General features: G+C 40.9%; 2 protein-coding genes and 1 long non-coding RNA gene across 4 annotated transcripts; 2 read left to right on the top strand and 1 right to left on the bottom strand.

Annotated features, from left to right (window-relative positions):
• The first annotated feature begins 499 nt into the window (after positions 1 to 499).
• Positions 500 to 12844, top strand: LOC122882912 (ras-related protein Rap-1A). Of its 2 annotated transcripts, none has more exons than XM_044210841.1 (9): positions 500 to 647; positions 2134 to 2291; positions 4359 to 4446; positions 4951 to 5019; positions 5134 to 5190; positions 5287 to 5427; positions 6878 to 7021; positions 8218 to 8336; positions 12100 to 12844. In XM_044210841.1, exons 3-8 carry the CDS (start codon positions 4390 to 4392, stop codon positions 8305 to 8307), a joined length of 558 nt encoding a protein of 185 aa, XP_044066776.1. In that variant the 5' UTR covers positions 500 to 647; positions 2134 to 2291; positions 4359 to 4389; the 3' UTR covers positions 8308 to 8336; positions 12100 to 12844. The 2 variants fall into 2 exon arrangements, with proteins under 2 accessions (XP_044066776.1, XP_044066777.1); XM_044210842.1 differs by having other exon boundaries at positions 645 to 914.
• Positions 12270 to 14684, bottom strand: LOC122882913. Its single transcript, XR_006379494.1, has 2 exons — positions 13789 to 14684; positions 12270 to 13239 (listed from the first exon to the last, which is right to left on the bottom strand). It is a non-coding gene; the product is annotated as an uncharacterized LOC122882913 (long non-coding RNA).
• A 109-nt stretch (positions 14685 to 14793) lies between these two features.
• On the top strand, positions 14794 to 21654 carry xkr5l (XK related 5-like). The gene is made up of 3 exons (XM_044210839.1): positions 14794 to 15826; positions 18123 to 18322; positions 18547 to 21654. The coding sequence occupies exons 1-3, from the start codon at positions 15129 to 15131 to the stop codon at positions 19500 to 19502; spliced, it is 1854 nt and encodes a 617-aa protein (XP_044066774.1). The 5' UTR covers positions 14794 to 15128; the 3' UTR covers positions 19503 to 21654.
• The last annotated feature ends 565 nt before the right edge of the window (positions 21655 to 22219 follow it).

Genomic DNA, 22219 nt, shown 5'->3' with positions numbered 1-22219 from the left:
ATAGCTGACGAATAAATGTAGTGAGGCAAAAAAAATGCAATCGTTTCATCTGAATTGTAGTATAAAATTATAAAATGATAGCAACAAATGAAAATGAAGTAAAGTACAAGTACATGACTTGAGACATCTCTCACTTTAAAAAAAACATTTTATTAATGCTAGCACATGGTTTTATTTCCACCATGTCTTACCTGTTTTATTATTATTATTATTATTATTGTTGTTGTTTTAATCTTATATTATTGTTGGGTATTTTATTTTTGTATTATTTTAATTGTCTTGCCTCAGTGCAGCCCTTTGAAAAGTGCTGTATTAAATAACGTTTATCTGTTATTATTATTAACAGTCACTATTCTGAGCCTCACTTCATTCATGTTTAAATGGGACAGAATTAGACAGTATATAAGATGTTATATTCTTCCTGGAGATAACTTGTACACAACAGAAGAAACTACTCTGCACGGTTGATAGCAGTACTTAACACACTTTAAGACGAGAATAAAACTGTGTGTTTGAGCTGAAGAGGTTTAAATTGTGCCTTAACCTGGATAGCTGTGATTGGCTGATCCTGAGCCAATCAATAGCCGCAGTCCCGACCCTTCCGTACATTCACCCAGTGTGGTTTAGCGCACACATAGCGGAACACGGTAGGTGTCTTGTGAAGCTTTACTCCTGTGTAAAATTAGCTATTTTATAGCTAATAATCCAGCTTGTGACTTAATTAGTTTAATGATTAGTTTCTAAAAACTGTGGTTGTCTCTGATGAGACACTAAAATGACTTCTGGCTCCACTGTAGCGAAGTAATTCTTGTGAGCCAAATAGCTTAACGTTAGCTTACAAGCTAACCTAGATGACTGGATTGAGTAGCTAACGTCAGCTAATGACTAACTAACGAGTTGCCGATACAAACATGGTTTGTGGTTCAAGTAATTTAATGTCCGATTGTATCTCATTCACTTTCATATATGTAGTAGTTTATCCACACGCTAACAGAAACCCAGCTAGCGTCTTAAGGCGCAAACGTTAGATTAACGTTAAATACAAACCGAGATTTCAGAGTTCAGCCTAATGCTAACTAGCTAAATAACTTAATAGCCTCCGGTGTTAGCTAAACAGTTACGTTAACCGTTAGGCAACTTAAAATGGAGTTCAATGTTTGTCAGACAAGAACTAACGTTAAACTGTGAGCTCAACTTTTTTTCTCTGCCAAGCCAACGTTAGTTAACAGTGTTTGCGCTGCACAGCTCGCCGTATCTTTTCCAGGCTAACACCAAATAACGTTAGCTAGCATTTACCAAATGTTGCTAACTGAGTGCTAACATTTGAGTTGTCAAGCTTAGTCGCAATCAAGCTACTTTTTAAGTATCTCAAACTTCACGTTAAATTCACATTTAAGTTATGTTAATACTGCCGATTTTGACTGATCATTTTAAACGATGTAACAGTCACAGGCTATTTTATCGGGAAACTCACGTTAATAGCCACACCCTTCCTTTCGAAACCAACTACGCTTCAAGTTGTCACGAAAACAAGTTCATTTTTGTTTAATGTATCAAATACCAGCATAGCACTACTCGTCTAACTTATAAAGTCGTAGTTTTACAAGATAAACTTTTAAAAAGTTTTATGAAGGACGTCATGTAGAAGTATGTTGTGCTCTTATAAGTTAAAATCCATTTGCCCCCTTCTGGCTCTGACACACGACACAATATTTTCTGTATGTTGATTTGAACTGAAGAGTTGTTTGAGTTGCCCAGTTAGCCATAATTAAAATCAATCCACTAGCTTTGTGATGAATGTTTTAGACAAACATGTTTTTTTACTGTTTGTGTGTTGACCATCAACAGGTGTTTCAAGGAATACGTTTTGTTTATGTACCATGTGACAAATCAGCTCCTGACTCCATAAAGTAGACCCACACAGCACTTAAATTGGCAACAGAAAGTCATCCCTTCTAATTGCCTGCTTTTCCAATGATCTGTGATGTAAAACTTGTCTCTCAAAATGTTTTTCTTACTGCCTTTCTAAACAGATACGCAAAACGTTTTGTAGTAAATTAATCCAGTTTTATCTAGACCAGTCATGTAGTGCTGATCTAAATGTAAACACTTTCAATATTTGGCTTAATTTAGGGCCAGCTTCCTGTCTGAACAGTTTGGTGTAGTCTAGCTTTCTGGCTCCCAACTGACTCTCAGCACCTGTCTGCTGACATCAGTGTACCTGAGGATCTGCCGGCCCCCCTCCTCCCCAGATGTAGAGGGAGTTGTCATCTGCAGCAGCCGTGTACACAGTAGGTTAAAGCTGTTTTCACAGCATGAATGTGTGTTTTATTTTATTTTTTTCACTGTACAGATTTTGTGCAAAATATGCTTTTGTGTAAGGCTTTGTCCATTTGTACAATTCGGTAGATGTTAACATTTTCTTCTTCATCATAAATGTTGGATAAAGTGTTCGTTAGCTGTTAGCATTGAGGCCTCGCAACAAGGAGGCACTCTTATCAGCAAAGCCACCAAAAATTCATGAGTAGGATTGGTGAAGGTTGTCAGCTGAAGTGTTGATACTTGAAATGTTTGAGTCCAGGCTCGTATCTAATCAGGGGAAGGCTTAGGTTTCTTATCTGATGTCAAGGCTTTGAGGCAAGTTTTGTGACACCCACATGAATTTACATTTTAAACACAGAGTGGATTGCCTCTACGTACATTTTTAGGCTAATAAATGCATCAGGCACACGTTGGCGTCACCCTTAGGTGCACCCCCTCGCCCTGGTAATGATTTCACTGCAGTGGTCATACATGCACCCTCTGATCTCCATTTTCTGTTTGTATGGTGTACTTGAGTAGAGGAGGGTCATTACAATGGCTCTTTGTAGAGTGCCTCGTGTGCCTGTCTCACACTGTGGGTTTCTGGTGGTGCTTCATACGTCGTAGTTTGAATTGCAAATGCCGGTCGAGTGTGACAGAGTGGTTTTTGTATTGTTTGTCTCAACAAAATGTCCCACAGATGTCGTATGAGTAGTAGATTCAGAGAGGTTTTGCTGTGCATCACCCCCTCATTGACATTTGTACATCAAATGATGATTACATTTACATTTCAGAATAGTATTTATAAGCACCACATGTGCCTCTGTACATGCTTGTGAGCAGTTTTGTGCTGCCACTCATTATCTCTGAACCTCACCTTTTTTTTTTTTTTTAAATAATTCATTTGATAATTAGAGTGCACCTCAAGATAAAAGTTTTCTCTGAAATAGTCTGAAATGTTGCATGTGAAACCCAAAACAATGAGGGGTTTGATCATCAGCGTGAGGTGGTGATTTTCCCAGCGTTCAGTCACACATTTTCAACATTCACAAGACAGCAAAACACGAGAGTGAAATAAAATTGTAGTAGAAAATGACACCACAGAAGAAGCACCTTCTGTATTCCTCAAGGGCTTAATGATGCATTTATTACTATAATAAAAATCAGCAAAGTCGTCAAAAGATTTTGTCACTTTTTATTCACTAAATGAGCCCTGGATGATTACTTTGTTATAAGAAAAACTGTCTGCTAATATTTTCTAGGCCATGTATGCTCTCTAAACCGTGTCAGGCTGATGGAGTTGATGATAAGGTCATTCTCCGTGGCCTTTCTCCTCCGTATTGTAATGAGATGAAGTTATTTGCGGCACTGGAACTCTTACCTACTGACTGCACTGCCATTTTTAGGATCTATTGCACTTTTCCGAGGCTCCACATTGCATCTTATAGTTTTTACTAAAAAAGGCACTTAATTATTCTTTGATACCAGTGCTACTACTGGGTGAAACACTAGTCTGAATTTCTGGAGTTAACAAGCCAGCCGGTGGTTTTCCTTCAGCTCTTCTTAATTTTTTTATTTTTTAAAGGTGACGCCCCTATTGTCATGACAGCTGAAGTCCCATGGTAGTGGGTGGGAAAGAGAGCTCATTTTTTGGCAGAGGAACTGCGTTTTAATCTGCTGATGTAATCAGTGATTTTTCATTGTTGTGGATACTTCACTGACAGGGTGTTCACACTGACATCAGCTTAGTCGATGGTTTCACTACTTCAGTTACTGTACATCGTGAGAGATGCTGAAGTTTCTGATTTTGGTCTCTTGCAGCAAAGAAGTCTTTGGTTACAAATAGAATATACTTGTTTGTGTTTATGACAATCTAAAAGCACTGTTAGGGAGATTTTACGGTACCCTTGGCACAGGGTAATTTGGAAAAAGTTAAAGCTTGTTTAGATTTAGCTAGCTGAGTAAGTTTTTTTTTTTTTTTTTTTTTCTTCCTGTAGCTGAAAATGATACAAAGATCCTCTGTCTCACTTTCTCATTCGTTCTCTGTCCTTTCACAGACCCTTGTGCTGTCCAGTGAAGTTGCCCACCATGCGTGAGTACAAGCTCGTGGTGCTGGGATCAGGAGGTGTGGGAAAATCAGCACTGGTGAGTGATGGCTGCTGCCATGTGTAGGACTCAGCAGCACCAACAACTCGTGTCATTAACACGATTATGATGCAATTTACAATAAATTAGAGTGCTTTAAATGAGAAGGCCAATTATTTAAAACAGAAATATCGTCCAGGAAGTTGTAGATAGATTCTTAGTGCTACAAAAACTGCATTGTGGAACAGGGTTTTATTCTGCGGATAAAATATCAGGGGATGTGATATTTCATGAGGCCACAAATAAAAAAGACTAGGCAGCAAGAATAAGTCTGAGTCATGGGCTCGGCAGCTTCAAGAATATAAATGAAACTGGCTTCTAGTCAGAGATGAATGTTGATGATGAATCATAATGTTTTAATTTACATTAAGTGTGTTTTTATCTTGGGATATAGATTTTGGGTGACGTAGTGCAAACAGTGAAAACTACATAAGTGACGAGTGTGCCGGTTTTTGATTAGTAATTATATTCTGTCTTGATGTTTTCCTCATTTGTTGATTTCAGACAGTCCAATTTGTGCAAGGCATTTTTGTGGAGAAGTATGACCCCACAATAGAAGACTCCTACAGAAAGGTGAGCTCAGAAACACACTTTACGCACTTAATTTGACCACCTGAGCTTTGTCAAAGCAACTCAATGATTGGCTGTGTAAATGCCTCCATGTACCTGTTTGTTTTTCTCCAACAGCAAGTTGAGGTCGATGGGCAGCAATGCATGCTTGAAATCCTGGACACGGCTGGAACAGTAAGTCAAGTCAGACACAGGTATCAGATGGATGGGGTCTTACAAGATTAATGCCAGGTTGCTGATGGCTTCTCCCCTCTGTTATTGTTTCTATAGGAACAGTTCACAGCTATGAGGGACCTGTACATGAAGAATGGCCAAGGTTTTGCTTTGGTGTACTCCATTACAGCGCAGTCAACATTTAACGACCTACAGGACCTCCGGGAACAGATCCTGCGAGTAAAGGACACTGAGGACGTGAGTGTTAAACTCTTTTGAAAATGTTAGAATTTTTCTTTTCATGTCTTTTCTCTTACTTACTGTAAGAGATTAATCTGCCGATCATTTTCTTGATTAATTGATTGGTCGATAAAACATCAGAAAAACAGTAAAAAAAAGCATTGCAATTTCTTACATCCCAAGGTAATGTCACATATGTCTTTTTTTTTTTTGCCAAATGTATTAAATTTACTAGAATGCAAGACAAGAAAAAGCAACAGATTCTCAGAGAAGCTGGAACCATCAAATGATTTGCGTTTTTGCCTCACTTGTTCCTCCCTATAGGCTCTGTTCACTTTTTATTGTATTTTCCTTTCCTTTCTTTCCTTTTCATTTCTTTTCTACCCTCTGTAATTACACTCTAAAAAGAAAACAAATATAAAGTAAAAAAAAAAACAATCACCAAAACTATTAATTAATTAGCTGTTGATTGACTAATTGATTAATCAGATAAACGTTGCAGCTCTGCCTGTTTTTCAGCTTTGTGACAACCATAACCCAGTGGGGTTTTAAATGGTTTATTTAGCTTAAAATGTGGGAGCATTTCCTCAACCCATGAAGGAACACAAAAAAACAAAACAGATCCGTTATTAATTTTCTCATGAACAAACAAACAGGGAACAAACATTGGACCCACCCTTGACCAGACGTTCACAGATATGAGTGAGCGTACTTACTGTGCATCTGGAAGGAAAAACAAGAACACACACATCTACATACATACATGTGAAAAATGTATAAAGGAGACGTGTATACATATGTACCAACCCACACAAATGCTTGAAAAAGACATATATGACGTAAGTATAAAATATGGCTGTTCGGACATAGATATAAAATGTAAACGAGATGATGTAGAATAGATAAAATAAAAAGGAGTAAAGAAACACGTATGTAATTCAAAATCAACAAATTTGGAGATGCGTGGTTTTCATCAGACAGCAACAGTGTTCACCCGCTCTTGTAATTCTATGAGGCTTCCTCCTCAGTCTGTGGAGAGTTTCTCTTGTGTGATAACCTTTGGTGTTTCTCTGTATAATCTGTCTGTGTCGCCTCTCAGGCTCATCACTCCCTCATTAGAGTCAGCTCTGTGGGAAAGAGAGGGCAGAGCGAAGGGCGGGCAGGAACTTTGTGACAGGGTGGAAATGTCAGAGCTGCTGTTAGACGCTCTCTGCCACTTTCAATCTTGGTCTCTTCATCTCTTAATTTAGAGAGAGGATATACAACATGCTGAGTGCGTGCTTTATTTATTCATAGCAGGTTGCTTGATTGGTCTGCGTTTCTTGGTTAAGGTCTCACTTAGCCAAAACATTTTGCTGTTGAATATGTGCATATAAGATCATAAACAAGTACCGGTTGTTGAAAACATTGTGTTGTGTTTGAAATGTCAAAGCAATATCTTACTTTGACGTCTCTGTTAATCAATCAGGTTCCCATGATCCTGGTGGGAAACAAATGTGACCTGGAGGACGAGCGTGTGGTTGGCAAGGAGCAGGGCCAGAATCTGGCCCGTCAGTGGAACAACTGTGCCTTTTTAGAGACTTCAGCTAAATCAAAGATCAACGTTAATGAGGTAAGTACCACTACAATGCTACTTACAGCATGTATGGACCGATGAGTTGGATTATTTAGACTGAGAGGAAGGTGTAGCTTTGCTGCTATTTCAATGCTGGATTCACTGAAATAGTAACCCACTGCAGGCGCTTGATCGGAACCACACAAATGTCTTCGATTCCAATGTCTTTATTTGCTTCTAATACTGTAATAATATGTAGCCACACAGTGAGCCGAACGTGAGCTCCATTAGCTTAGCTAACGCAAACGATTAGCAGACTAGCACTAACAACGATAACAAACATATTCCTAAACTCTCTCACTCACTTGAGCTAGACGCACTTTATACCAGATCACAGTTGGAACAGATAGAGGTGTATAAGTCCTTAATGTCCAGGAGAGTCTGCTGATGCACGTTGGACTTCAGACTGCTTCAGGAGAAAGAGGGCGAATCTGGGTGTAGTTCTGATTGGCCCAAAGTCTGAACAGTGAAAAAGCCCATCACAATTTCCCAAAGCCCAGGGTGACAAATCTTCAAATGTTTGTTTTTTTTGTTTTTTTTTTCACCAACAGTCTAAAGCTCAAAGATGCTCAGTTTACATATGATATAAAACAGAGAAAAGCAGCAAAGATTCATATTAGAGGCTGAAAGCCCAACATTTTTTTCATTTTGCTTGAAAAATTAAGATTAAGCAATTATCACAGCCTGGTGATACATTTTCTACCAATTGACTGAATAGTTTCAGCTCTGCCAGAAATATAACAAATTATAAGACCAGGAAAACCTGAAAATATTCACATTTCAGATGCTAGAAACAGAATTTTGGCATTTCTTTTCTTGAAATGTGACTCAAAACCATTAATCAATCATCAAAATACTTGTCGATTAATTTTCTTTTGATCAATTGATTGATTAATCAACTAATTATTGCAGCTTTATGGCCTTCTCATACATTTCTGCTTTAACAGTGCCAAGAAAAATGCATCATTGTATAAAATATGTGCCCCTACTTAGAAAGTTTGTATTGAGATAACAGTATCTTTCATAAGTGACTTTGTTGTATATTGAGAGCTGCAAGCCTCCATATTTCCCATAACATACTCTACTACCATTTTTTATGAAAGAAAACAAAAACAAAGTAGAGAAAATGACTTTTCACTGCCAGATATTAGTTCTGTGTTCTTTGCTGAAGCATTTCTCTTCCTCTCTTGCAGATTTTCTATGATCTGGTGCGACAGATCAACAGAAAAACGCCGATGGAAAAGAAGAAGACAAAAAAGAAGTCAAGTTGCACACTGCTCTAAAAAGTCCTCCCACAGTAGCTCCAGGCCAGGTGAGTGGGTGTTGAAACAAAATTTATTCCAGACACGTGCAGGGCTCCTGCTGCTCACTGAGCTCTGGATTGTCACTGAACATTTAGAGGTTTATTGCAAGAATTATTAAAGTAATTTCATTAATTCTGATAGCACGCAAGCATCACTGATGTCTTTGAAACAAAGATGACTCATAAAGCATCTCTGTAGGTTTAAGAATAAATCTTTTTTAGGGGGGGCGCTGACTAAATTAAACGCCTCTCTGGTCCTTTTTTGCCTTGTACTGCCATCAGTTATACCACCGTCTGTTTTCATACAGTACGTACTGAGAATATTGTTGTTGCTTTTAGGGAAACCTGGAACCAAGTTACTGAAACCTAAATGTGTAAAAATCCGTGTTAGGGTTTCACCTTTTTAATTTGATCAAAGATGATTTGGTCATTTAAGTTTTATTCATTTTAACATATTAACTGTATACAAAAATACAGATGATACAGATGCGATATAAGAGGATTCACAGTCAGTTAGGGAAGAAACGGAAAAACTTAAAAGTCAGCCACAGGAAACCACCTCGGCACCCCAATAATTCTTACATGTATGCATGCGTGCATACATACATATATATACATACAAACACATATATACTGTCCACTAGTACCCTGTACCCTCTCTAAGATGTTGCACCTGTAATGTAAGCCAGACAGATTTGCCATATTTGGATATTTTTGCTTGGGGCGTTATTTACCCTGGCAATCATATTTTCAAAGGCAGCAGTCTCTGTCATGAGTTTAAGCCACTCTGTAAACTCTGGCCTATGTGGGTTCCTCCAGTTGCGTAGAATAAGCCTAGCTGCCACAATAAAACCTGTTGCCGTCAGTCCAAACTCTGCTTTAGTAAGGCCCGGTGGCAGAGATTTGTCCCCTAGCAGACATAATTGTGGGGATTCTGATAGAGGTTGTTTGAGCCACCCTTCGAGGGTTTTCAGTACCACCTTCCAAAAAGGTAGTACCATGGGACAGTCCCATAGACCATGGAGAAATGTGCCTGCTTCTTTGTTACATTTCCAGCATTTATTGTCCTGGGTTAAGCCCATTTTAAACAGTTTCCAGGGTGTAAAATAATATCTATGTACAATTTTATTAATGAATATCTACTACTACCTTATAGCCCAGCCTACATTTGAGATCACCTCCTGCCATACATCTTCCCTAATCTCACTGCCAAGATCCTTTTTCCATGTTAGTCTCAAGCTTTCACACATTCTAGTTTGAATATTTGACATTTTCCTATAAAATATTGAGGTAGAGTATGAGGAGAATTTAGAAACTCTTTAACCTTATTCTCTTCTTCCTCTTAACATTTCAGTCCAAAGACAGGAGACACTGCTCCTCAGCTGTAAATACTTCCAGAAATCACCTTTTATCTGTTAGATTAAATTGTTCTTTAAGGTCCACAAATAAACAAGCGATCTCTGTAGAGATCATTGACAACATGTATCCCCTTTGCCAACCATGTATCCCATAAAAATACCTTTTCCCTATACAGATTGAGGGGTTGTTTCCATATGAAGGAGTAGCATAATTTGTATTGAGAAACCCCCCAAATCTTGTGTGCCCATTCCCACTGTGAATGTTGTAAAATTAGGTTTCCTTGTTCCATCTTTTTTGCTGTGTTCTTCTGTGATAACAGTTCCACAACCCCCTCCATCTTTACCCACTCAGGGTTAGACTCATAAATTGCCCAATGTCTTAGTAGCTTATTCATTTCAAATGCTATGTTATATAATTCGTATTTGAGGGAGCCAATCCACCACTATCTCTTGAGGCAAACAGTTTTTTCAGACCAATTCTGGGCTTTTTTCCATTCCATAAAAACTCCTTAATCAGACGGTTATATTGTTTTGAAGATGCGAAGATGCTGTCAGAGATGGTTACTGGTATCATCATAGAGATGTAATTGAATTGTGGAGCAACCGCCATCTTTATAATAATAATCTTAATAATAATATTTTCCCCATCAGTTGAGATTTATCCATTTCCATTTCTTCAAATTTGCTTTTTTTTTTTTAAATATTTTTATTAAAGGAACCATATTAATGGACAAAGATGGTTTAAAATGTTTTATGTAATTGTGTCAAGTTGTAGGCCTTTCATGAATGTTGTGGCTCCACCTGCTGTTGGAGCATTGTAACTGTACTTTAATATACTGCATGTTATGTACACTTTAAATCACCAGCCACTGTTTCCCAAAGCATACTATATTGTTTTTGTGTGTGTGTGTGTGTCTCTCTGTTCGTGGGTGTAAATCATTGGTTTACACTCCTCTCACTCTGATATTAAAATCAACCTCTGGAGACTTAAAGCTTGGTGGAGATATGTAATCCATCACAGTGAATATCATGCCGTGCTGACTTTTCAAATGAAACTCCACTGCCACGGTAATATAACTTTGACATCAATAAAAGCAGACATGATGTTCCCTGTGATGGATTACCAAGTTTCAAATCTCAGAAGGTAGAAAAAACAAATTTTAAAAAATCTGCTTTGTTTAAGGATAGGTTCACTATTTTTCAAACAGTAGTCGTGTGCCTGTATGAACACCGAAACAGGTTTTACTTGCTGTAATCATTCCTCCTGTTCATACTGGCCATTAAGAAAGCTCTTCATAATGCACTTGTGCATGCATATGCATACTAATGTAAGTGATGGGGGGATGAAATCCACTCATGGGGATCTTCCAAAGTTAGTCTTTTTAGTACAAACACCTCGTCTGTGTTACCAATCCCTCTTTGTGTTACCATCCCTCCACAAAGAGGGATTTTTGTACTAAAACGACTATTGTTTTTAATTGTGACCCTATCCTTTTAAGGGTATGATTTGTATTAAGAGGCTAAAATGTGCAAAAAATACTGGTATGTTTATTGACAGATCTGGCTCTGAGACAGATATGACTTGTCCACTCTTGGACATCTATCGTCTCTGTAAGTGCTTGATGACCTGAGAGGATGTTCAGTGCAGTTGTCCAAACTACTGTAGCCACTGATGGTTTATTCTGGCTATTCACTGTGAAGTAAATTAATGTCTTGGTAATAGCTGTCTTTATCTCACTGGGATAAACTCCCAAAACAGATTCAGTCTCTAGAGCAGAGGTCTCAAACTACCAGTTGAGTATATTTTGTTAATCCATTTTGGGTTTTTTTCTCCCTAGCCTTTTATTTTAGAGTAATCACTTAATTTTCTAGCAAGGCTGCAAACTTGGAGCATAAAAATTGGCTTTTTATTTTACATTTAACATTTGGCAAGCTGTAACAAAAACGCTCTGCACTCTGATTTACTGCGGCACACCAGCCACCAAAACTTCTCTTTATAACCATGAAAGAATGGGTTTACCTAGAGCACAGACATTTTCAAGAGAGGCAGACAACTGAGATTTAGTGCGACTACTTTCGGTCTCATCTGCAAGGAGAAAGTTGATGTTCTCTAAGGAAACAATGTCAGAGGCATTACTTTACTGAACGTGCAGAGCAGTGCGACAGGCACAAGGGAGAGGAGAGGGAACGATTGCTCAGTTTCAGAGTGTATATAGTTAAAATGTATTGATGGAAAACAAACACTGGAGTTTTGTTCAAGTGGCACCCGAGCAGAGAACAGCCTGGCCAGTTGCTCTCAGGTTGTTTGACTTTAAGACCTCTGCTCTTAACTGAGCCTCCTCTTTTCCCTGCAAACAGCTCATGTCCTACACAATGTTTAATATGTACTGACGTTATTTTTTTCTTACTTGCAGAAACTTGTAATGATTAACTGCTTCCCAGTGGATCATGCCAGCATTCCAAGTCCTCTCCAGAGCATTTTGAAAAAGGCTGACAGAGATACTTCACCACTTGTAAAATGGCAGGAGACGGCACATACTCAAGATACTCTTCTCTGCTTTTAAATGGCAAAGGAATCCACCTCTTTTTTTTTTTTTTTGTTGTTGTTGTTTATTGTCAGCCTGATGACAGCTCTGTTTATGTTTTTTGTTTTACTTCTCCAAGGTGTCTTTCTTCTGGAAATATCAGTGTAAAAGACGAGACCATGGGTTTAAATCCCTATATGGGAACTAAAATGTTTTATTAAAAGTAACATTAGTCTGGCATATTGTGACAATACGCTTGCAAAACAAACCATGTGAAATGTTGGCCTTCTCATACATTTCTGCACTAACAGTGTCAACAAAGATGCATCATTGTTCATAGGTTTCTCGCTCCTACTTACAAGGATGTGTATTGATGAGATAACATCTTTCCTAAGTGACTTTGTTTTATATTGAAAGCTGCAAGCCTTCCATATTTCCCATAATATATTCTACTTCCATTTTTGCATAATAAAGCTAAGGAAATTAGTATTTTATAGACTGATGGGGGGGGGAATGGTGCGTTCTGATTTTGTCTTGAGGCTGAAAATATATTGTACTAAACCAACTCTAATATTGCTGTCACAGATGATTTTCCAGCTTTTATGAATGATTAAATTTTAGTACATTTTCATTATTTTTGGTCTTTTTTCCTTATTGAAACAGTTTTTAAATGTCTTAAACATCTGCAATTTTTGATTGCTCAAAGTATGTGGGCTAAAGCTGCAGGGTATGAACAAACTCACTTTTAATGGTTTTGTCAATTGTGTGTTTTCTCTACAGCAGACAAAAGCCGAAGTTGGCAATGTATTTGTAAAGTTCTGGTTTAGGTGCTCTAGGGACACAGTAGTGAGAGGATCAATACCTCCAAGAGAGCCTCCACAAGCTAAAAGTGTTTCCTGTTGGCAGAAGTGACAGCCTAAGCCCAAGTCACCAGAGTTTTAGCAGAAGAGTTGGCTCAGCAGACCTGCAGCGGAGGTTGGAGCCAAGAGAGGAAGGAGCGAGGAAAGAGGAACCCCGACTGCAGAGGCCCTAGAAAGCAAAAGCAGAATAGAAACTGCGATCAGATGGTGAACTTGGTCAAGTGGAGGCAGAAGAGGCTCACCAAGCTGCTCCACCTCAGACTGATGGTGAGACACAAAGGTCTCTTTAAGGTGTCGTAACACTTAACTGCAAATATAACTTCATGATTACATGACTGGCAGCATAAGATATAAATAATAATGTTTTAATTGCATTATTTGCCTTTGAACTTGAACTAAGCAGTGGTGGAAAGTACGTACATTTACTCAAGTACTGTAATAAAGTAAAATGTTGAGGTACTGGTATTTAAGTAAGTAAAGTTAATTTATATAGGAACTCTATAGATCAAATGTCAAGTTTATTTATAAGCACGTTTAAAAACAACAGATGTTGACCAAAGTGCTGCACAAATTAAAAGAAACAGGCTGGGACAAAATATATGATGCAATAAAATATATTTTAAAAAATAAAATAATGGAGAATATAAACAACACAAATAGAATCCAAGATGTCAAAACTCAATCTGATTTTTTTCAAAAGAATAAAAAGTTTTCAAACCAGTTTTAAAAGTGTCCACTGTAGGTGAGGTCCAGATGTGGAGCGGTAGGCTGTTCCATAATTTAGGAGCAGCGACAGCAAAGGCCCGACCTCCCCTGTGCTTTAATCTGGACCTGCATCTGGTCAGCAGACCAGAGTGATCTCGAGGGAGATAAAAGATCGGCGAGGTAAGGAGGCGCCGACGCATTGACTTAAAAACAAAACAATAAGATCTTAAAATCAATTCTAAAACGAGACGGAGAGGCGCAGAGAGGCCAAAATGGGCGTGATGTGGTCACACGTGTGCCTGTTGAGAGCCGGGCAGCTGGAGGCGAGAAAGCAGAGACTGGCTGAGTCAAGGCTGCTGCAATAGTCAAAGCGAGATAAAGGCGTGAATCACCTCCTCAAGGTCATTGAAGGAAAGAAAGTATTTCCATTTTGTCCTTCTGTATACTTCTATTCTACTGATAGCTGTAGTTACTTTACAGATTACAATTTTACATAAAAAAAAATCTATGATAAGTTAATGCGACACAGTGTGTTGTTAAAGATGAAAGCAGCAGTTCCCAACAGTGTCTAGTTGTCATGTTTCAGATGTGTTTGAGTTGTTTGCAGTTCCACCAAAGAGACGTTTCCCCTCTGAACTTCTCAGATGGTTTCATTTAAATAATTGTTTAAGGCCCAAAGAGGTAAAATTATCCAATATCTCACTAAAGATTTGAAAAAAAGTCTCGAAAAATTCATGAAAATGTGTGTATCACAGTTTATTTTTCCTTCGTTTCTACCCGACTAACCATCTTACGACGAGGTTGGGAACCACGTGACTGAACCAGATAATTTTATAAAGTATTTAAAAGTAGCTCCAGCTACAACAGCAAAATGCTTCTTACACATTCACATTGATGCAGCAGTAATAATGTAATATATATTAATATATCAGTCACATCGGCCATTTTTCTGCAGGAGTACTTTTGCTTTTGATACTTTGAGGACTTTGCTGATAATACTTATGTACTTTTACTTAAGTGGGATTTTGAATGCAGGACTTTTCCTTGCAGTATTTTTAGAATGATGTGCTGGTACTTTTACTAAAGTAAAGGATCTGAGCACTTGTTCCACCACTGGCTACAAGCAAGATGGTTTCTGATTTACTAAAGGGACGCATGTCACAATCCTCCTGGTCCAGCTGTGTAAGTGGAGCTCGTGCTACCTGTGCAGGAATATGAACGATAATAACCTCCAAACAATTCAAGCCCCGTTTCATGCAGAGAAGTCTTCTGTCTAAAGGCATCGGACCGGACCTGCAGCTTTTATGTGGTCGCGATTAAAATCCTCCTCCTGTATATTATCACCGCTGATTGATGAGCATCGGTGACTCCCCATCTCTCTGGCCCTCCTCCCAGCCTCCTTTCCCCTCCCTCTCTCTCCCACACGCATGCATACAGACCGACAGGCTACGCGACCCCCCTCCCCCCCTTCCATCATTTTCCCATCTCTTACTCACTCTCTTCTCTACAACAAACATGGCCGCGAAATCTGATGGTGCACCCGTCTCTCTACGAAACGAAATCCCACCCGAGTGTCCTTCCAGGTCGGACCCGCGGCCTCCCCAGCGCCCTCCCGCCGAGCAGCGCTACTCCCTCCCGGACTGCTGCTGGACGCTGTGCGCCCTTTTGGTCTTCTTCTCGGACGGGGCCTCAGACCTGTGGCTGGCCGCGGACTACTACCTAAGGAGGGACTATTGGTGCTTTGCACTGACTCTGGTCTTTGTGATAGTCCCGTCCGTGGTCGTGCAAGTGTTGAGCCTCCGATGGTTCGCTTACGATTTCTCGGAAACCGTCGAGAGCTGCACGGCTGCGGCCGCCGTGGTGGCGGCGTCGGGAGCGGAGGAGAGCGACTTCAGCACCAAGGACAGCGGCGAGCGGGGCGCTGGCCGCACTGCCGCGGCCGGGGTGCTGCCAGGGCCGGGCACCGGGGGAGGAGCCCGGGGCTGCTGCAGAGTCTTCATGTGGCTCTTCCAGGTCATCATTCACATATTTCAGCTGGCACAAGTCTGGAGGTAAGTCTGAACACTCATGACGTGATATGAGAGGAGGGGAAAACTACACATTCTGCCTCTGCCTTTGTGTGTGTGTGTGTGTGTGTGTGTTCATCTGTGAGCACATGCATTCTCCAAACCCCAGCATCACCCCCTTTAGCTAAACGCTTATGAAACATAATCATTCAGGGAGGTCTGTGCCCAAAATGCCACAATGTCTTTTTGTATTGTTTGACGTTTCTCCCCAGCTTGCAAAGGGGGAGTCAGACTCCACCCATCCACCCCGCAACCCCCCGACGCGCTTTTAGGTCAATCATCTCCTGGGGAAATCATCAACTCATCCACCAATCGCCTTATATAGAAAAATAAAAATCCCTTTGTCTTTTGCAAGGAAAGGAACTGCTGAAGAAAATGAATATAGTCATGAATGTCATGAGAGTTGCTTCCTATTTGCAGTGATGTGTGTACCCGCCTCCTTATCACTGTTTAGTCTATTTTCAGCTCTTAGCCTGAGGCTCCTTCTCTTATATTTGTAAAATCCATATTCTCAAATCTCCCAGCAGTTTTCAGATTGCAAGTCTGTTTCTCTCAGCTGGGCCAAAACATGTTTAAGTACCAGGTATGCTCTGCGACTAAAAACAAACCGGTGTACACTTTGGCATTACTCTTACATCAATGGTAGTAGGTCTGTAGGTCAGCTACTCAGTCAGTGATGGTGAGGCAGTGCTCAAGCCTCCGGTGCTCTGATGAGTTTTGACAGGCTTGAACTGCTGCCAGTCAGAGGGAGGCATTCAGCTGAACTGTGGTGGGAGGAGGGTTAGACAAAAACGGGATGATATTCAAAGACAAGTTGTATTTTATAGACACACTGGGGATGTTACAGAAAGACAAATTATGTGTAATGATGAAATCAGATGCAAATCAATTGTTTGATTTATCTGTAGGCCACTGTCTGTGCCTATCTTGGTTGTCTCTCTCTTCCTGCCTCCTTAGACAGCCCTATGGGTAATATATATTGATTCCTCATTTCCTCCTGGAGACTTCTGTGTGTGTGTGTGAGTGTGTCCAGGAGCACATTAAAACATTGTGGCAGCGCAGAATTACTGGTAATGCCATTAAAGCTGTTGTGTGTGTGTGTGTGTGTGTGTGTGTGTCAGTGTGTGCTCCATTCATTGCTGCTGCTCTCAGACCAGCGTGTCTGCACATTAAGAGGATTACCGCTGTGTGTTTTACCCTCAGCTGTTAACTCAGGAATGATCTGTCACTGATACACAGTTAGTCAGGTGAACCGGGGATCAATTTGGGCCGGCTACCAGAATTAAATGTCAGCGCACAAGAGATGGGATATGGGGTTGTGTTACGGACACCGTGTACGTGGTGTGTGTGTGAGTGTGTGTGTGTGTGTGTGTGTGTGTGTGTGTGTGTGGTGTGTGTGTGTGTGTGGCGGAGTCTTTGACCCTCATTACTGCTCTATTTTCTGTGTGTTATATCCCAAGGCACACTTAGCAAGGCAGGAACCCGAACAAAAAAGGGTTACACAAACTCCCTTGTGGTTCACTGGGCTTGTTGACAATAGGGCTCTCCTGACCCGTCTCCCTGAGGCAATCACCGAGACATTTATAGCTTCAGTCCTCCGTGGCAACCAACCTTTTTCAAACACTTATGATAAAGGTAATGATTTACACGTTGCGTTGCATATTTGTATGGTACAAAAAGATATCACGTGACAACATATTTTTGCAGAAATATGTTTGCACAGTGCGTGAACCTGTGCGTCTACAAAATGATGTGTGTTATACAAGGTCATTATAGAACAAGTTGAGGGGGAGGGGGCCTACATGACAGCAAAGCTCAGGAGTTCAACAAGGGATTTACAGTGAGCGCCCCCCCCCCACACACACACACACACTCTAACCTTCAATCTGAAGACTGGATTGAGAGCATTTATTTGGATTTCTTTTCTCTCCGCAGCCCCTCATATTTAGCTTTTTCTGCAGCTCTCTGACTGATTTTATTTAAAGAGAGATTGCAGACAAGCTCTACATTCACCCCCTCCAATGCCTGTACTAAAATTAAAACCACAGAGCTGCTTAGTTCAGTTTCAGTCTAATCTAAATCCTAGAGGAGCAAGCTACCAGCTTTTTTGGCAAGAACTACTGACAGCTCCCAGAGTTTGGAATAATGAGTTATGACTTCTGAGAGTCTGTGTTTGATGTCCAAAGGTTTTTGAAGCACAGTATTAAGACCTCAAATTCTGTTCAATCTCACGTAATGCGCTCACGAATGTGTCTGACTTGTGTCTGCCTCTGATACACAGGTATGTCCATGCCCTGTATTTGGGCGTGCAGAGCCGCTGGCACAGAGACCCCGAGCGCCGTCACTACTACTGGCGCATGATGTTTGAGAGCGCTGATATCAGCATGCTGCGTCTGCTCGAGTCCTTCCTGAAGAGCGCCCCTCAGCTGGTGCTGCAACTCAGCATCATGATCCAGGCCAGTCAGGTGCTGCCCCTTCAGGGTGAGTGCCCCCAAAATGACCAATCACCACATCAGCCAATCACGCGTCTGCAGCCCACGCTGTGCATGATGAGTCACTTGTGCTCACTTCAATCCTGCCCCCACAGAGCAGGGAAATGTACTATATTCTTGCTGTGCTAAATGCTAAGACAGCTACCCCAGAGCCATTTCCAGCCTATTGCTCAATCTCTCTCTTCCCACCTCCCCTTTCCTCTGTCTCCCCAGGGCTTTCAGCTTCTGCCTCACTGATATCCCTCTCCTGGATGATCGCTTCCTATCAGAAAGTCCTGAGGGACTCCCGAGACGATAAGCTACCCATGACCTACAAGGCCGTCATAGTTCAGATTCTGTGGCACCTGTTCACCATCGGGGCCCGCACTCTGGCCTTCGCCCTGTTTGCTTCTGTGTTCCAGCTTTACTTTGGCATCTTTATCGTGGCCCACTGGTGCATCATGACGTTTTGGATAATTCAAGGCGAAACGGACTTCTGCATGTCCAAATGGGAGGAGATCATCTATAACATGATGGTGGGCATCATGTATGTTTTCTGCTGGTTCAGTGTGAGAGAGGGGCGCACTCGCTGCAGGATGCTCATCTACAGCCTGACTGTGTTCATTGAGAATGTGGCGCTCACCACTGCCTGGTACCTGTACCGCGGCCCTCGTACCTCAGACTTCTACGCCGTCATCATGGTGTGCGTGGTGGCCAGCAGCTACGCTCTGGGCACCTTCTTTATGTTTGTGTATTACTGTCTGCTGCACCCTGACGGCCCAGTCTCAGGGTGGGGTTATATTGTGGAGAAGGAGGTGCCTGTGGAGTCGCTGGCCTCCCCAGTTTCCAGCCTCCCCCCTGACCTGGTGAGCAGCCCCCCCAGGACCCTTCAGAGAACTAAAGGGTCCGACAGAGAGCAGGGGCCTGGGGTAGATGGAGACGTGTTTCAGGTACGACCACCTCGGGGAGCTCAGGCTCCAGTGCCCAACCTCACACCCAGGACAGAGGGGCCTGTCATCCGAATAGACCTGCCCAGGAAGAAGTACCCCGCCTGGGACGCTCACTTCATCGACCGTCGGCTGCGTAAAACCATCCTGGTGCTGGAAAGCGCTGCCCCAGTCACGCCAAGGATTCAGTACCGCTGTCTGAGCACACCCAAAGAAGTGATGGAGTATGAGACCACCGTGTGATGCGCTGAAGGTGCTGTGACTCAGCTCGCTGCCGTGTGGACACCCTGCCTTAAAAAAAATGGCAGGTGGATGACTCTCACTGAGCAGTCTGTTTCAGCTCCACGCCTACTTGATTGCTCTCTGTACTGTCAGGCAGTGGAGACAAACAGAAAGGGATGGAGTGTGGTGTCTATTTTTTACAAAGACAAAGTGCTGTGATGTTGTCTAATGATGGTGCATATTTCGGTTTCTGTATCATTTCTCAGGTCAGGGTGTGGTACAGGAAGAGGTCGACGTTAGCGGGAAAGCTCGCTGTCCAGTGAACTTGGAGCGAAGCACAGGTAGGCGGAGAAGTGGAGCTTATCAATCAGAGGCAGAAAGTCCTCCTCAGTGAAGGTGCTTCAGCACATCCTCTCAAGGCGGTCGACAACAGAGACGAGCCTTCAACATGCATGATTGGCAGCCAGAACTGAAACATCACTGAACAAGATGTAGAAGAGTGAGTAGGAGAGGAGGTGGTAACCTCACATTGTAATTTTAAACACAATCTACAATAAAAACAACACAGGTACTGATAAACATAATCATAATTTTCCATAGCTACTCACTCATGTTGAAGGAGTCTCTGAGAATGCTGCTTCACATCTGAAGGGCAGTTCAAAAGCAACATTTGAGTTGAATGTAAAAACAGTTGAAAATGTGATTATTTACGAAAAGGCTTTGAGCATTTTCATGCTGTTAGTGGGATTTACAACATTCCTGTGGTACTATATTTGTTTTTTGAGGTAAGCCAGAACATAAAAAAGAGATTTGTGTGTGTTTACAAGCAATCTGTTGGTTTTGGGACATGCCATCACTGTTATTCTAATAAGATCCACCTTCATTCAGATTGTGTATGTACTGAATAGCTACGTTATGATTTACATTTACATTTGCAGGATGTCTCCTACGGATAGGACTCTCAACAGTTGTATTTTCATACTGCATCCATCTTACACTGGAAAGGAAACAGGACAGACATTCATTTCCATGTAAATTAAACTGTAAAATGAAGAGGAAGTTATAGAGGGACAGCACTGTCTGTAATTGTACTGTATCAATACTTTGTTGTCTGAAAAATGTAAAAAAAAAAAAAAAAAATTAGCTACAGACTCCAGACCACTAACAGAATAGCTTTGATATTACTGATGGTACAGGCATGTGGTACTTTTGGTAACACTTTATTTTACAGGTCCGTTATTTCCTCATAATTTGCTCAAAACTTTCCTAGAAAGAAATATTTAATTTGGTACAAATTTTAGGGAAAATAGAGACAAAGTTCGACACTGTTGTGTTCAAAGCAGTTGTTGATTTCCAGAGGAATTTCCTTGAAATAACTGCTCTATTTATTCATCATCCACTAATTATTGGAAATGTTATTCTTCTTATGTGTGACTGAAAGAGTCGAGGTTACCCTATCTTAGCATTTAATTGGAATTAATTATTTGGCATTTGACCAATTAAACATTGTCTGTATTTTAACTATAATTAGTGCTAAATTACAAAGTTCTTTCCAGGAACCTTCTAAGGAAATTATAAAGACTTTATGGACCTGTAAAATAAAGCGTTACCATACTTTCTTTTATCAGGGTTGTTTTTCTGTAGAATAGTCACAAGAGGGAAATTTCGGAACCGTGTGTGTGTGTGTTTGCGTGTATTTGTGTGTGAGCTCACATACCAGCATGTACATGGGTGTATGTGATGGAGGAAAAGTCCTGACATGTGCATTTAAGTTAATTTGAAATTGTGTCACTGAGATATGACAGTTTTGTTGTAAACACTGTCCAGTCAGCTCAGTTTTCCCAGATGACATTGAAATACATAAATAGCCCACAGAGCATCTTTACCACCCTTGTTGCAGTAACAAAGCCAGAGAGGCTTCAGTTATGGTGCTAAGTGTTTAAATCCATCACGTAACAACCACACAGTGTACCATAAAATGGGCTTGTTGTGACAGGAGTTGGGCAGGGCTGTACCTCAAACACAAACACAAAGCTAGAGTTAAAAAGCCTTAAACTGGTCTTGCCAGACCGTTGCTGTTCAGAGCAAGATTAAAAAAATAAGATTAACAAGAAGGTGAAGACAATTTCATTATGTTGTTGTTGCTAAAATAAAGAGCAATGTGTTTACCTGACTTTTGCTGTTAGTGCCTTTTTACGCAGAAACAAGACACTTTAAAACAGAGCCACTGATAAATGCAGTAGACAGACAGATAGACGGACAGACAGATAGACGGACAGACAGATAGATGATAGATCGATTGATGGATACTTCTAAGGAGGCAGATTGTTCTGATTGGATTGAGACTAAATCCCATCTCTTTGTTGCAGTGGATCAGCGGATTAGTGGCAGTGAACTTGTCACCGCTACCTACTGTATATCCTCACAGGTCAGTGACCTCTCAACAGTTGAACCAATTCTCAAACACACTCTTTGCCATACTGTTAACGTTGTAATTCTCCTAAACTGTGAAGGAAGGAAGCTTCGGGATTTCCATGAGTCTATTCTATTGATCACCTCCGCTCAGGAGATGGAAAAGCTTTCACGCTTCACTTTCTGTCTCAGAGAAAATGGACACAAGCTTCATTATTTGAAAGTCAATTGAATGGGAAATCCAAAATCAAAATCCTGTGCAAACTGCCCCATTAACTCCTATTTCTGTAGCCCGTCTTTGATCTCACAATCACAGTTTCACATTC

Source organism: Siniperca chuatsi, linkage group LG10 (assembly GCF_020085105.1).
Source record: "Siniperca chuatsi isolate FFG_IHB_CAS linkage group LG10, ASM2008510v1, whole genome shotgun sequence".
Lineage (NCBI taxonomy): Eukaryota > Metazoa > Chordata > Actinopteri > Centrarchiformes > Sinipercidae > Siniperca > Siniperca chuatsi.
This window is presented reverse-complemented; position numbering and strand designations above follow the sequence as displayed.

Bases quoted from the DNA above. Each gene is read 5' to 3' on its own strand.
- LOC122882912 (XM_044210841.1), top strand. From the start codon at position 4,390: ATGCGTGAGTACAAGCTCGTGGTGCTGGGATCAGGAGGTGTGGGAAAA. The intron at 5,020-5,133 runs GTGAGCTCAGAA...TTTCTCCAACAG, and splicing joins TAGAAGACTCCTACAGAAAG to CAAGTTGAGGTCGATGGGCA. The intron at 5,428-6,877 runs GTGAGTGTTAAA...TTAATCAATCAG, and splicing joins GAGTAAAGGACACTGAGGAC to GTTCCCATGATCCTGGTGGG.
- xkr5l (XM_044210839.1), top strand. From the start codon at position 15,129: ATGAGCATCGGTGACTCCCCATCTCTCTGGCCCTCCTCCCAGCCTCCT. The intron at 15,827-18,122 runs GTAAGTCTGAAC...TCTGATACACAG, and splicing joins CAGCTGGCACAAGTCTGGAG to GTATGTCCATGCCCTGTATT. The intron at 18,323-18,546 runs GTGAGTGCCCCC...CTGTCTCCCCAG, and splicing joins TCAGGTGCTGCCCCTTCAGG to GGCTTTCAGCTTCTGCCTCA.